Source organism: Euleptes europaea, chromosome 15 (genome assembly GCF_029931775.1).
Source record: "Euleptes europaea isolate rEulEur1 chromosome 15, rEulEur1.hap1, whole genome shotgun sequence".
Classification (NCBI taxonomy): domain Eukaryota; kingdom Metazoa; phylum Chordata; class Lepidosauria; order Squamata; family Sphaerodactylidae; genus Euleptes; species Euleptes europaea.
This window is the reverse complement of record NC_079326.1, coordinates 17,467,759-17,480,251: the sequence shown is the minus strand read 5'-3', so window position 1 is coordinate 17,480,251 and position 12,493 is coordinate 17,467,759. Positions and strand designations below refer to the sequence as shown.

The following is a 12,493-nucleotide window of genomic DNA, read 5'->3' as shown; positions in this document are numbered from 1 at the left end:
GCGTCAGGGCCTCAGTAACTTACATTTGTATAAAGTTGGTCCTGAACATTCAGAGTTTACTTTCTTGTTTCTGTAAAATGAACCGTTTTCTTGTTGTTTAAAAAATGTGTTTCCTTCATGGTGAATTTAGTGCAGTCAGGGTTAAATCGGGATTTACTGAAGAAGGGCAAAGTGTGTGTCGCAGAAGCTCCAACGCAATTTACCTCAGGGGTGACTAGTGGTAAATAGTGCCAAGCACCAGCAGGCCAGGAAATAAACATTTCTTTGGCCTCTTTCTCAGCAGTGCTTGGTATAGTAAAGGGGAAATATGGTGCAGGAGACAGTCCTCAGTTAATCCAAAAATCAATACATACTACCACTGCGAGGACAGTGGCAATGGACTGTGTTGGGATTTTCCTGCCAAAAATATTTTAGTTCCACTGCACCCTGTCAAGCAGATTATGCTAAGAATGAGTGACTGACTCAAGGTCACCTATTCATGGCAGTGGGGATTTGAACCTGAGTCTCCCCGATCCTAGTCTGACACTATTATAACTATACCACACTCACTTTCATACAGTGACTGCTGTTGAATAGTAATAAGTCATCAGGTGGTGATCACTGGGCATGAGTGAGTTGCACAAATAATATGGTAGTGAGCTGCCCGGTGGCTACTGCCGTGCCTGGCCATGATGAGTCCTTATCCCAGAGCAGGGAGAAAAGCAACAGGGGCAGCCTGCAAGGCCAAAAAAGCCTTGAAAATGGCCCTGCCCCCTCCCCTCCCTTTCATGGACAGAAACCAAGGCTGGAAAGCTGGCAGTGTTGTGGTTGCCTAGCAACGGCCATTGAGGAATTTCATTTTTCATACCTATAGGTGCTGTTTCTATCATTTTGGTGAGTTTTAATCCCCCCTTTTTTTAGATTTCCGATTTTTCTGAAAACCTGGGCCTTTCCTCAGATTTGTATAAAGATCTGTGTTGCCTGTCCACGGCTCCAATTTCTGTCTTTAGGTATCCACAAATGGGCCACATTGAGAATTAGATGTATTGATGTTGACTAGATTAATGAATTAGATATTGAGAAATAACAGAAAAGGCTAAGAAATACTATCTCGACAAGCTTTTCTATTTCCACAACAGACACACCTTAATAAAAAAGTGACAAGCAATGTAGCATTTGCACTGCTAGGCTACAGCTTCACCCAAGTTAGATCAACATAAGAATATGGCACAGATATGCTGTTCAACTGAGCTCCATAGTGCCTTCCACTGGTGATTCTAAAATGGATGCATTCATTCTAACAGAAGACTATGGAGGTCATAGACAGCCTTGTTTATTATGGATGAGCTCTCCCAGTGTTTATTTGTCCACTGCTCAGGCCTACCCATTCTTGGAGGTAGAACCAACTTTATGGAAAGCTGTCCTGTGAAGATGTGTAGAGGTTTCTACACTAGCCTGTTTTTGGAAACGATGCGAGACTGTCCTGTTTAGACTGGAGTTTCGCCAATAACTAATCTGGATTGTAATATGATGAGGATAAAAGTAGTAACTATTATTTTTACTTGAAGGTTTGGTTTAATTGGCTGTTGCTTTGTATATCATACTGAGCCACCTTAATTATTTCAATAACTAAAATTATATATATAAATAATTACATATATAATTCACAAAGTTCTTTATATTAAAAAATGCTAACATACCTTCAGTATTTTCCATGACAAAGTATAATACATCTTACTGAACTGGAAAAAATTTTGCTCATAAAATGTACCAATTTTTATTTCACAACCCAGTTCTTATTCAAACTATTATTATATGTCTTATTCAGACTTGTACTTTTAGTTAGTATGTCTTAAAACTCATAACAGAAATGAACAAAAGTTTCATTGCCACACAGAACATTGAAACCATGTCAAAGTTAGAGACCTTACCAAAGAGCTATTTACAGCATTATCAGTTGTACAGGCAGCAAAATAACCTTCAGCATCTGCAAACTAATCAGAGATTTATTATTTAAAATTGAACTATGACAATTCTACCTGCATGCAGACTGAAAACTGAAAGCCTGTTAATACTAGTGGACATCTAAGGCCATGAATAGTTTTTCAACTTAAGACATGAATACCAACCTCCAGGGCAATTGGCTAGCCCCTGTGTGAAACAAGATGCTGATGTACCACTAGTCTGATCCAGCAGGGCTCTTCTTGCATTCCCCTGCTCCCATGTCTGGCCACAATAACAACACTCGATTCCAAAAAGTGGTGGGACAAACATTTAGGTAGCTCAACTCATATATGAAAGGGAGCTTCTGAAAGGTTGCCTGCTACCTCCATCATCCAATTATCCTTCTTTCTGGAGTAAGCTGTATACCAGCCTCGATCGAATAGCAGTCTCACAGACAGCCAAGCACAAATATACCTAATTTGTCAACCAAATAAAGCTGAATTTAAGAACAAAAATAATAATTTAAGTACTCCATTACATTAATAAAAAAATAATATGGAAGTGACAGGGCACTCTAGCCGGTTATGAACTTTTGTTGATGTTGTCACGTCATATCTGACTTATGGTGACCTTGTAGGTTTTTCAAGGCAAGAGACGTTCAGAGGAGGTTTGCCGTGCCCCTCGTATTCCTTGGAGGTCTTCCATCCAAATATGTGCCAGGATTGAGGCTGAGAGTGTGTGACTGGCCCAAGGTCACCCAGCAAGCTTCCATGGCAGAATGGGTATTCGAACCTGGGTTTCTGAGATCCTAGTCATAGTTTGGTAAGGCTATTGTGATACCTTTTGTTTTTATTACAGGATTTTTCCTTCAAACAATATAAAGTAATTTTATTAAAGTGTAAATTAGCTCACATTTCATTTTTTTTTTGGACATCAAGTCACATCTGACTTACAGCGACCCCTGGTGGAATTTTCAAGGCAAGAGACATTCAGAGGTGGTTTGCTATTGCCTGCCTCTACGCCATAACCATGGGGTCGCCCATCCAAATACTAACCAGAGCCAACCCTGCTTAGCTTCTGAGATCTGATGAGATCAAGCTAGCCTGGGCTATCCAGCTCAAGGCACTACCCCAGTGGCTTTTCCTAGTTAAGATATGAAAAGTACAACACGAGGTTTGAGAAAGAATCTAACATTATGACATTTTAACAATAGATTTTTTAAAAAAATGACTGTAGAGTGACTTAAGAAAAATATTCTCAAAGAGGCATTTCCCAACATATCTTTTTAATAGGCCAATAAAAAATACTTCAAAGGAGGAAGAACATAACAAAAAAGAAAAACCACATGTCCAAGTACTGATTCTAGGCACAGATTAAATTGTATATCATTTATTCCATTTCAATTCCACTAAGAAGCATTACTGCTGCAATTACCACTTCTGTTTATGCAGTGATTCACTTTGAAATGTTACACTAATGAAAGCATTATTTCATTAACTGAACATCTGGATGTTTAGCTTATGTTGGTTTATGTGGGCTTTCTCCTCCAAACATATGCCTTGATTTTGTGTAATTTGCAGAAGCCACAATGCTGTGAAAATTATTAAACTGAAAGAAACTTACAAAAGCTGCATGTCTGCCACGAAACCCACGCGTGCACTGCTGCCTCCATGGTTTCCAAACAATAAATCCCAAGAGGTAAAGAACAAACATGGATGTTTTTGCAAATGTACTGAAAAATGGTTTATTGTAGTTTTGAAAGACGTACTGTGAAGAAAGGGGGAGGGGAATAACCATCACTGATAAAATTAATGCATATCCTGTAACTAGTATGGCTTTACTACTTAGCTCTTTAGTACCACAAAATTACAGCCAGCAGCTAATAATTCATAAACTTACAGAAACAAAGCACGCTGCAAAGGGAAAGTGCACATAAGTTTTGCATACAAATGTCACATTCTTGAATCACTAGCTCGCACTCACTCCAAGACCTGATACACAAAGAATAGAACAAGAGAGCTACAAGTGAGCCAGAACACGGCTCTATTATGTTCTAATATGAAACTTATGGTAGAATATGGCGGTAGTAGCTACTAGCCCCTTCAACTATTCTGTTCCAAGGAAGTGGGTGTGGACAGAAGCTGAGAACTTCCTGAGGTGGAGTGGAGGTCCAACCCTCTAGCTCCTGGCTGGGGAAGGGCAAGTCGGAACACCTTTCTTCCCCAGCATGAGAGTCAATCAATAATGTTCTATAGTGTTGTGTGTTATCAGCCATGCTACTATACAGGACCACCGAACAAGGTTGTCCAGCGCTTTGAGTACACTGATGACACCCAGGTATATGTTTCTTTCACTAAGCATTGAGAAGTACCCTCCTCGGTTCAAGGCTACTGACCTTCTGTTGTGGACAACAGGTGAAACTTCATCCAGACAAGATGAGGTTATACCAACTGGCAAGGTTGATGGTCTAGTTGATATTATGGAACTTGCCATTGATAAGACTATCTTTCATCAGAATTAGTGAAGAACTTTGGTATCTCTGAACCCAGTTTTGCACTCTGAAAAAACAGGCTGGTGTGGTGGCAGAAAGTGCTTTCTTTCAGCTCCATTTAGTATGCAAGTTAACTGCTAAATCTTCTTTCAAACATTTAACCCAGCAAGTCTGCCTAAGTAGAGACATGCTAACTCAAGCCCACCATGTATTTACATCAAGCTAGAACCAAACACACTCTGTACACTCATAGCTTTCTGCACACTTTCACACAGAAATCCTTGGGCCTTAGTTTCTCTAACATGTCTCCTTCCTCCATATTAAGAAATTCTACCCTAAATAATGCAAGCCAACTACCAGTGCCATCCTAATCAAGTCTACTCAGAATCCTACTCAATGGGCCTACTCCCAGGAAAGTGTCCTTCGGATTGCATTGTAAACCGTCAAAACTTCACCTGTTAGGCTTTGCTATTTTAAAACTGTACTGTATTGCTGACATTATGAAACAGAACTGTAACGTTTAATTGTATTTAATTATAATTCACATCAACGTCAGGAAAGGCAGATGAGTAAGAAATGCAGCTTGTCAAGTATGAACAACTATTTATCTAGTACCAGCCCACCGGGTTCCAGCATGCAAGCTAATGCACACACGTTTGTTGAGAGGGCATTTACTGTTACCCATTATTATGCAGTAATGATACATTAAAGTCACGCACTACCGTACAACAAAATAATACTTACTGCTGTAAGTTCAGAAGAAGCAACCCATATCACATCAACGAGAAGAAGAATGACAATTCCAAGAGCCATTCGTCTACGCTGTGTGGGAGAACTGCTTTGTGAGCTCATCCGGTTCATGATAAAAACCCACACCATTTGTAACCTATTGTACAATATCAGTACAAATTAGTTTTTGAATTACTGTATTTCTACAGGATGGAGCAGTCATTCAAACATCAGAAAGACACTAAATTTTAAACTAACAGCTAATCTGCACAACTAATCTGCATAACCTGAAAAGATCTTTCCTTATTCAATAAAGATATTCAAAACTATGCCAACAGTAACATAGCTATTTCTACAGTAGTCAAGTTAACATTTTCATTGGTTACGTATATTTATCTGTAGTGAGTTAGCACTGATGGTGCGGACCAAAATTACAAGATTATATGCCATTGCAATAGCAAATACAGTGTAGAACGTCAACTGTATAGTGAAGTAATTATCAGCTATTTAAAACATTTATTAGAACTTTTTAGAAAAAAGGTTATACTAATATGATAAATTAAACAAAAACACAAACTGATGCAATTGAACAATGAAATAACCGAATAGTTAGCTTGGATACACTGGTGGTTTCTATCTATACAGCATGAGTTCCTCTCCTTCCTATCTTCCACTGCAGCACAAACTGCCCCCGCCCCCCGTCCCATTCCTGGGGGACAGTTAAATGTCTGCTATGGGAGGCAGCACTAATAGCACAAATACTCCAATAGCACAAATACTCTTTGGGATCCAACCTACTGACAGTAACCCAAAGTAGCACCTATCATGAAAGTGTACAATTCGATCAGAAGTGTTTTGCATCTCACTAAAGCAGAATACCAGTGCTGAAATCCTATACACAAGGCTGAAGAAACTACATTAATGGGATTTAAGCAGTTTAACTGCGAACAGGACCGCAGCTCAAACCAATTTTTGAGGGACTGCACTCTCACTCACAACAGCTGAACTTGACACCCAGACAGTCTTTTTTAAATATACACACACTTTTAATGAAGTTGCAAGCAATCTAAATTATAGACCAAACTGTAGGCCTACCTGTTCTGTAACCTTTCTAATGTTAAATGTAAAAACTGGAGTTGGATATGCTTCATGCCATCACATTAAGACGAAGGCTGTCCCCTGAAAAATGAAGGTGATGAAATCTACATATGTTTCTAACTTTGCTGCTAGCTTCAACATAAACATCCCCACCTATTTTGAAATCAAATTATTCATCATTTCCAGAATTTGACCCCCAGCAAGGTTAACAGCATAGACATGCAGATCTAGCATGATAAAGAAAACCACCAGCACACAACATGTCAGGGCCACAGACTACCATAGGACCATTAAAATTAAAAAGAATTTTCATAAGACGTTCACTGGAGTGGGTGCATTTTTTTTTGCCATGAGGTGCATTTGGGGATTTAACATGGCAAGACTCAGTCTCCTTAGACAATGAGTGGAATATTCATAATACCTTGTGTGAAAACATACTACTGTAACATAACAAAATAGTCATGTGACCCAAGAAAGCTATAAAACAGGAAAAAGAGGCATGAGAATGTGGAAAGAACTGGGTCTTCAGCTCCTGCGTCAGACAATCCAACACCTGCAGAGCCAAGAAAGGCCTCTCTGTAGAAGAATGTTTACAGTCAAAAGCAGAGGAGGGAAACATCTGGAAAGATATGGTAGCCTTGGCAGCCATGCTGAGTGCAGCTGTTCAGTACTGGAGGAACAGGGATATTTTATCAACTGATGACCACCTACTGCCTGACAGGTCATCTTTGCTGCTCACCTTCAGTCATACACAGCATGCTTTAACTGTATACAGCTGCTGACTGAACATCAGCTGATGCAAATTCAGTTTTAGATATCAGATTAATGCTTACTAATTCTTTGACGGGACAACTTCAGTTTTAGATATTCAGTTTTAGATATCAGATTAGATATAGATGCAAATTCAGTTTTAGATATCAGATTAATGCTTACTAGTTCTTTGACGGGACAACTGCTTACCGGCTACTGATATAGCTTAGAAATTTGCTGCTATTACCTGAGTATGTACTGTTAGTAGATTGATACCAGCTGTTACTAACACTTGCAGGTACCACTGACTAGCTGCTATTGAGTGAACATTTGCAGCTATTAATTGGAGACCTCGCTTCTCAATTCGCTGTCATCAACTGAATAGTATCTACTGTTATTATTATCTACTAAATACCTACTACTTCTATCTGCTGTTATTAATTTAATATCTGTTGCTACTATTGTTACATTGATTAATCAGAATATTTCTGATAATATCAGAATATTGATTAATCAGATATTCATGACAAAGTCTGATTATAACTTTTAACGGCCAAACAGAACTTCCTCTGTTTTTCCTAACTGAATAATCATATTATACAGCACTGTTAAACCCTTAATAAAATATTGTAGTGTAAATACACATTCTTGAAAAAAGTTATGGCATAATACAGATATCCTTACCTTTGGATTTCATTAGTATCATAGACTTATCTCATGGAACATTTTTTTTAGCCACAGGTTTGGGCATTTTCTGCAAAAATTCAAAAAGAAATTGATCTTTAGCAACTCTGTTGCATAACAGTGATATGGTCACTGTTATCACCTTTTCATTACAAGATTATTCTAGCCAAAATGTCATAATTTAAGGAAATTTTTTTATATTATTCCAAGAAGCCACTGCTCATTGGCATGCACCGCACACAAAAGGCCCTGGGTTCAATGCCAGGCATCTCCAGTTAAAAGGATCAGGCACTAGGTAAAGTGAAAGACCTCCATCCAAGATCCTGGAGAAGTGCTGACAAACAAGTAGACATGACTACTTCTATGGACCAACGTATGACTCAGTCTCATGTGTTCATGTTCAGACATGTGGGATAGTTTCAGTTATACAACCACAATTTGTACTCGGTCCAAGGCTCCAGTCTAGAGTAGCAACAGGAATGTACACGAGATAATTTAGGTACACAACTGGTACATAATTTAACATTCACACTAGTGAACAGACAGGCTGTTACTTCTCTTCCAAGTAGGTTGTCTCTTTGAATTACAGCTCAAATGTGCAAAGACTTCAAGGTAATTTCAATGTACACAATGGCACTTATTTCTGCCTGCTTATCAGAGATTATACTGGCTTGGCTCCTATTCCACCATCCCTACCCCATGTACCAAAGGCACTCATGAAGCAGATTTTTCTTCCTGTGCCCATTTGCCAGCAGCTCCTACCTCTCCAAACATGCTCTGATTTTGGTCAAGGGAAGCATCTGAATGAAATGCCATGCAGCATGCCTGCCTGCAAAACAACAAAAGTGGGCAAAAGTTGATCCCATCTCTTGTGTTAGTGGAAAGCACACTACATGGCATTTTATTCAGGAGGATAATCTCTTGATTTTGTTCAGTCAGAAGGGGGGATTGGAGGGGGAAGGGAGGCATAAGGGGAAAGGCAAGGCCAGGAAGATCCACTTCTACAAGGTATTCTAGTTGTGAGATCTAGGATCTAACCCGTTCTCCGCCCCGCCCCCCCGCTCCACTACATGTTATACATAAGTTTTATTCTTTAATAAAAATAAAATGTATTAATAAAAAGTTCTATTCTCATAACATAATAAAACATAACAAAACACAATTATTTGGTATTTTTATCATACATAAGGAACTGTTTGTTACAGCTAATGTCAATTCCTTTAAAAATTCAGAAAAGATACCAGTTTTCATACAAATGCAAAACATTTAAAACTCCATTTTACAAATTGACAAAACTGAAATCTTAATGCAGTAAAAGGTTTGTCATGCAGCACTCATGGGGAATGAGGCTTCCCAGTTGCTCAGATGTGCTAGATGCTCAAGCTTATTGTTCTGCCCTACCCCCTACCCAGAGTAATCCACAGTGACCAAACCCCAGCCCACTGGGAATACCGTGGCGGCAGCCTCACACCTGGCAGTACCCTTTCCCCCTGAACCACAGAGCCATCCTATGTAGCAGGAAGCAGGCCAGCTGCCCAAGACCCCTTTGACAGTGCTGGCTTTCAACACCTCAAGGCAGGCTGAGAGGAAAGGTAGCATTCGAGCAAGACATCCATTGGCAGTGCAAGCTGTCAGAATATAGCAATGGCTTGATGGAGAGGCAGAAGTGGAGAAAAGGAGCATCTGAAAACACAGGGGCACGGTGACTGAGGGGGAGCAGCTTGCCCTCTGGATGATGCCAATTAACTGAGCATTCTGGATAATCAAGTGCTGAATAACAAAGCTTTTACTGTTCTGTTATTAAGAATATATAACTTGGTATGAAACACTGGTCAATTTGGCTTACAACCTTCAAAATACAAAGAACTCTAATAAGGGTCCATGTTACGCAGCACTGATGGTGGGGGGAGAACAGGTTGACACAATCAAGTCACCACCATGGCAACTGGTTGAACAATGCTGCAATCGCAAAGCTCTTAAAGGTACACTTGCCACTGGCAGATAAGACACTGTATATTGCTTCACAGGGATTTCTTTTCTCATCCTATAGCAAACCAAAATTTCATACCCAGAATGAAGAACTTTTATCATCTTCTTCATTAAACGGAAGTCAAACGCCATACAAAGACGGGAAAAAAGTTTCTAAGTGCTAGGTGCCATCACATTGATTAGCTAAATGGGATTTTTCCAGTTTAACTTTTGTAGGTAGTCTGAAAAACAGAAGTTTTTCTATTGACAAAGTAACCTTAATTTTAACAGTGTATCATCACTTTTCTGATGAAAAGATATGCAGATATGCAAGGTTCAAAATGTAATTGTAACAACAACTGCTAGAACTCTAATCTCTAGTTGAAATATTATAACAGTTTATAATTAACAGTTCTCCCAATTAGGTCAAGTATGGGTTGGATTCTACCAAGTGTAAAAAGTTCAGCGAGTTCTTCCCTCTCTTCTCCTCTCCGGAGCTCTCTGCACGTCCTAAGTAAGCGCTAAATGTTGGGGAATGCTTCCACATGGCATATGTCCCTACAGTAAGGCGGGGAAACTGGGAAAAATCTGCTTCCCTTTCCCTTGCATTGATGGAGAAAAGTTTCTGGAACAAACTCTATACCAGAACAAGAGAGGGGTGATTACAGGAGGGTACCCAGGAACCTTCTGCAATGTCCTGGGGTTTATCAGTCATAAAGAAGAGATTTAGGCAAACCTCTCTTCTCCTAAGTAATGTTTCAGAGTACATATCATTAAACCCTATTCCCTCCCCTCACCATAAGCCACATCACCCATCAGCTGTGACACCTAATCTAAAACATTACTAGGCAAATTAATAACTAGGCCAATTAGACCTTCCCTTAAGATACTATAGAGCATGCAACAAAAAATGACTGTGGTTGACTCCATCATGGTGAACTCTAACAATTTCTGTTGACCTCCCCTTTTTGCCATCAAGTCACAGCTGACCTATGACAACCCTGCAGGGTTTTCAAGGTAAGAGATGTTCAGAGATGGTTTGCCTTTGCCTGCCTCCACATCATGCCCCTGGTATTCCTTGGGGGTCTCCCATCCAAATATTTACCAGGGTCGAGGCTGAGAGCGTGTGACTGGCCCAAGGTCACCCAGCAAGTTTCCATGGCAGAGTGGGGATTCGAACCTGTGATTCCTAGTCCTACACTTTTAACCACTACATGTTGCCAAATGCGCTGCCTGACCTCCTGCCCTGGTCTTGGCAACCACTTCAAAGACTCACTGTACTGTCTAAGCGTTAATAGCCCGCCGCTCTGGGCTAGCGCTCCCTGCGTTACAGGCTGTCCAGGACAAGAGATCGGATCACCCCCTGCAGAACCAGCCAAAGGGAAGCCATGATCCTATCTCCTGATCCAAAGGGAAGCCATTCCAACGGAGCGAGAGCATCACGTCACTCTCTCCTGCAGTCCCCTCCCCAGTATCCTCAGAGAAAAACATCCGCCGCAATCTGCATCAATACTCCTCTCCTGCATCCCTGGAGTGTAAAGAGTCACACCTTCCTGAGGTACTGTTGAACATGAGAAGATCGAGTCAAGACATCCCGGAGACATGTAAATCACTGGTGCCAGCTTAGTTTACAAATTGTCACTTTGTCCAATCTCTGCAACCGAAGTCTTTGATCCCTTTTGTTGTAGATAGGAGCCATCTGGGGAATCTCAACCCCACCCACCCACCCCAGAGAAGGGTATATTTTGCCCTCCCTGACAGAGCAAAAAAGTTCTTTTTCTTGGTTCTGCCCTACCTCTCCTTGCTTATATCGTGTGTGTTGAGTTTTGCAGAGCTTCACACACACCCCTCCTCTCCGGTGACTTGGCTGGCTCAAGTCTCTGATACATCCCTCTCCCATTCCCCGCTATATTTCATTTTGTACCTATATGCCACAGATTTTGGACATCTCCACTTCTAGATCGGTAACGTATCACCCAATCAACAATATCCTCTCCTTGAGAAGCGTCTCTAATCCTACCTCATTTTATTCTTAGTTTCTTGTATGTATGTACTTGCAACACTGAATGAATGAATCTATATAAACACTTTTAATCTGGAAATCCTTCGTCTGTCGTTATTCTGAGATTCACTGAAAACAACTGTGGTATACATTGGGTGATTCCGCTATATAAATAAATTAGTGCCGCTGCTCATGCTAAGTTCCCCAATCAAAGAGCAGTTTCGGTAACATACACCACACTGGCTCCCTCAGTGACAAATTAATCTCACACTGCAAACAGACAAAACCAACAACTGCCCATATACGTGCCTTCTCCTTTGTGGAATGGTCTGTCTGAGTAGGTCAGGAAGGCACTTACTCTCCTGGCTTTCTGCAAACTTAGCAAAACTTAATTATTCAGGAGGTCTTTTCTACGCAGGCAACAGGGTAGCACTGTACAAAATGATTCACAAAGTTACTTGGACAAATTATTAGGGACTGTGGTCTATAGTTTGCTGTAAATTGGATCCTACTATGTAATCTTGTATCATTTAATGTGTCATGTTAACACTTGTGCTTTTGCTTCAATTCTGTTTTTTAGATTTCTGGTTGGTTCTACAATTCAAATCCTATTTAATTGTTTATTGTGTGTCCCATCCTGTGGATTGTATTGACTCACTCTGTGTAATCTGCTTTGAGTCCCAGTAAGAAAGGCAGACTATAAGGCTGCAATCCAGAAAAAGGGGGCGGGGCAAAGCACCTTAGGAGCTGGCATAACCACTGCCAGCATAAGTGCCCATTTAACCCAGGATAAGGGGCACTTATGCCATCACTGGTGGAATCCTTGCTGCCACCAAGATGCCATGCAG

The 12,493-nt window shown here is 40.4% G+C and overlaps 1 protein-coding gene across 1 annotated transcript in view; it reads right to left on the bottom strand.

The window, feature by feature from the left end:
* Positions 1 to 6,302, bottom strand: part of SLC35F5 (solute carrier family 35 member F5) — a 32,056-nt gene extending 25,754 nt beyond the window's left edge. The window contains exons 1-4 of the mRNA XM_056861320.1: positions 6,239 to 6,302; positions 5,159 to 5,300; positions 3,547 to 3,690; positions 1,911 to 1,973 (exon numbers count right to left, since the gene is read on the bottom strand). Of these exons, the coding sequence (XP_056717298.1) occupies positions 1,911 to 1,973; positions 3,547 to 3,690; positions 5,159 to 5,300; positions 6,239 to 6,294 (405 nt within the window). The 5' untranslated portion in view covers positions 6,295 to 6,302. The remainder of the gene's footprint in view (positions 1 to 1,910; positions 1,974 to 3,546; positions 3,691 to 5,158; positions 5,301 to 6,238) is intronic.
* Positions 6,303 to 12,493: the final 6,191 nt, after the last annotated feature.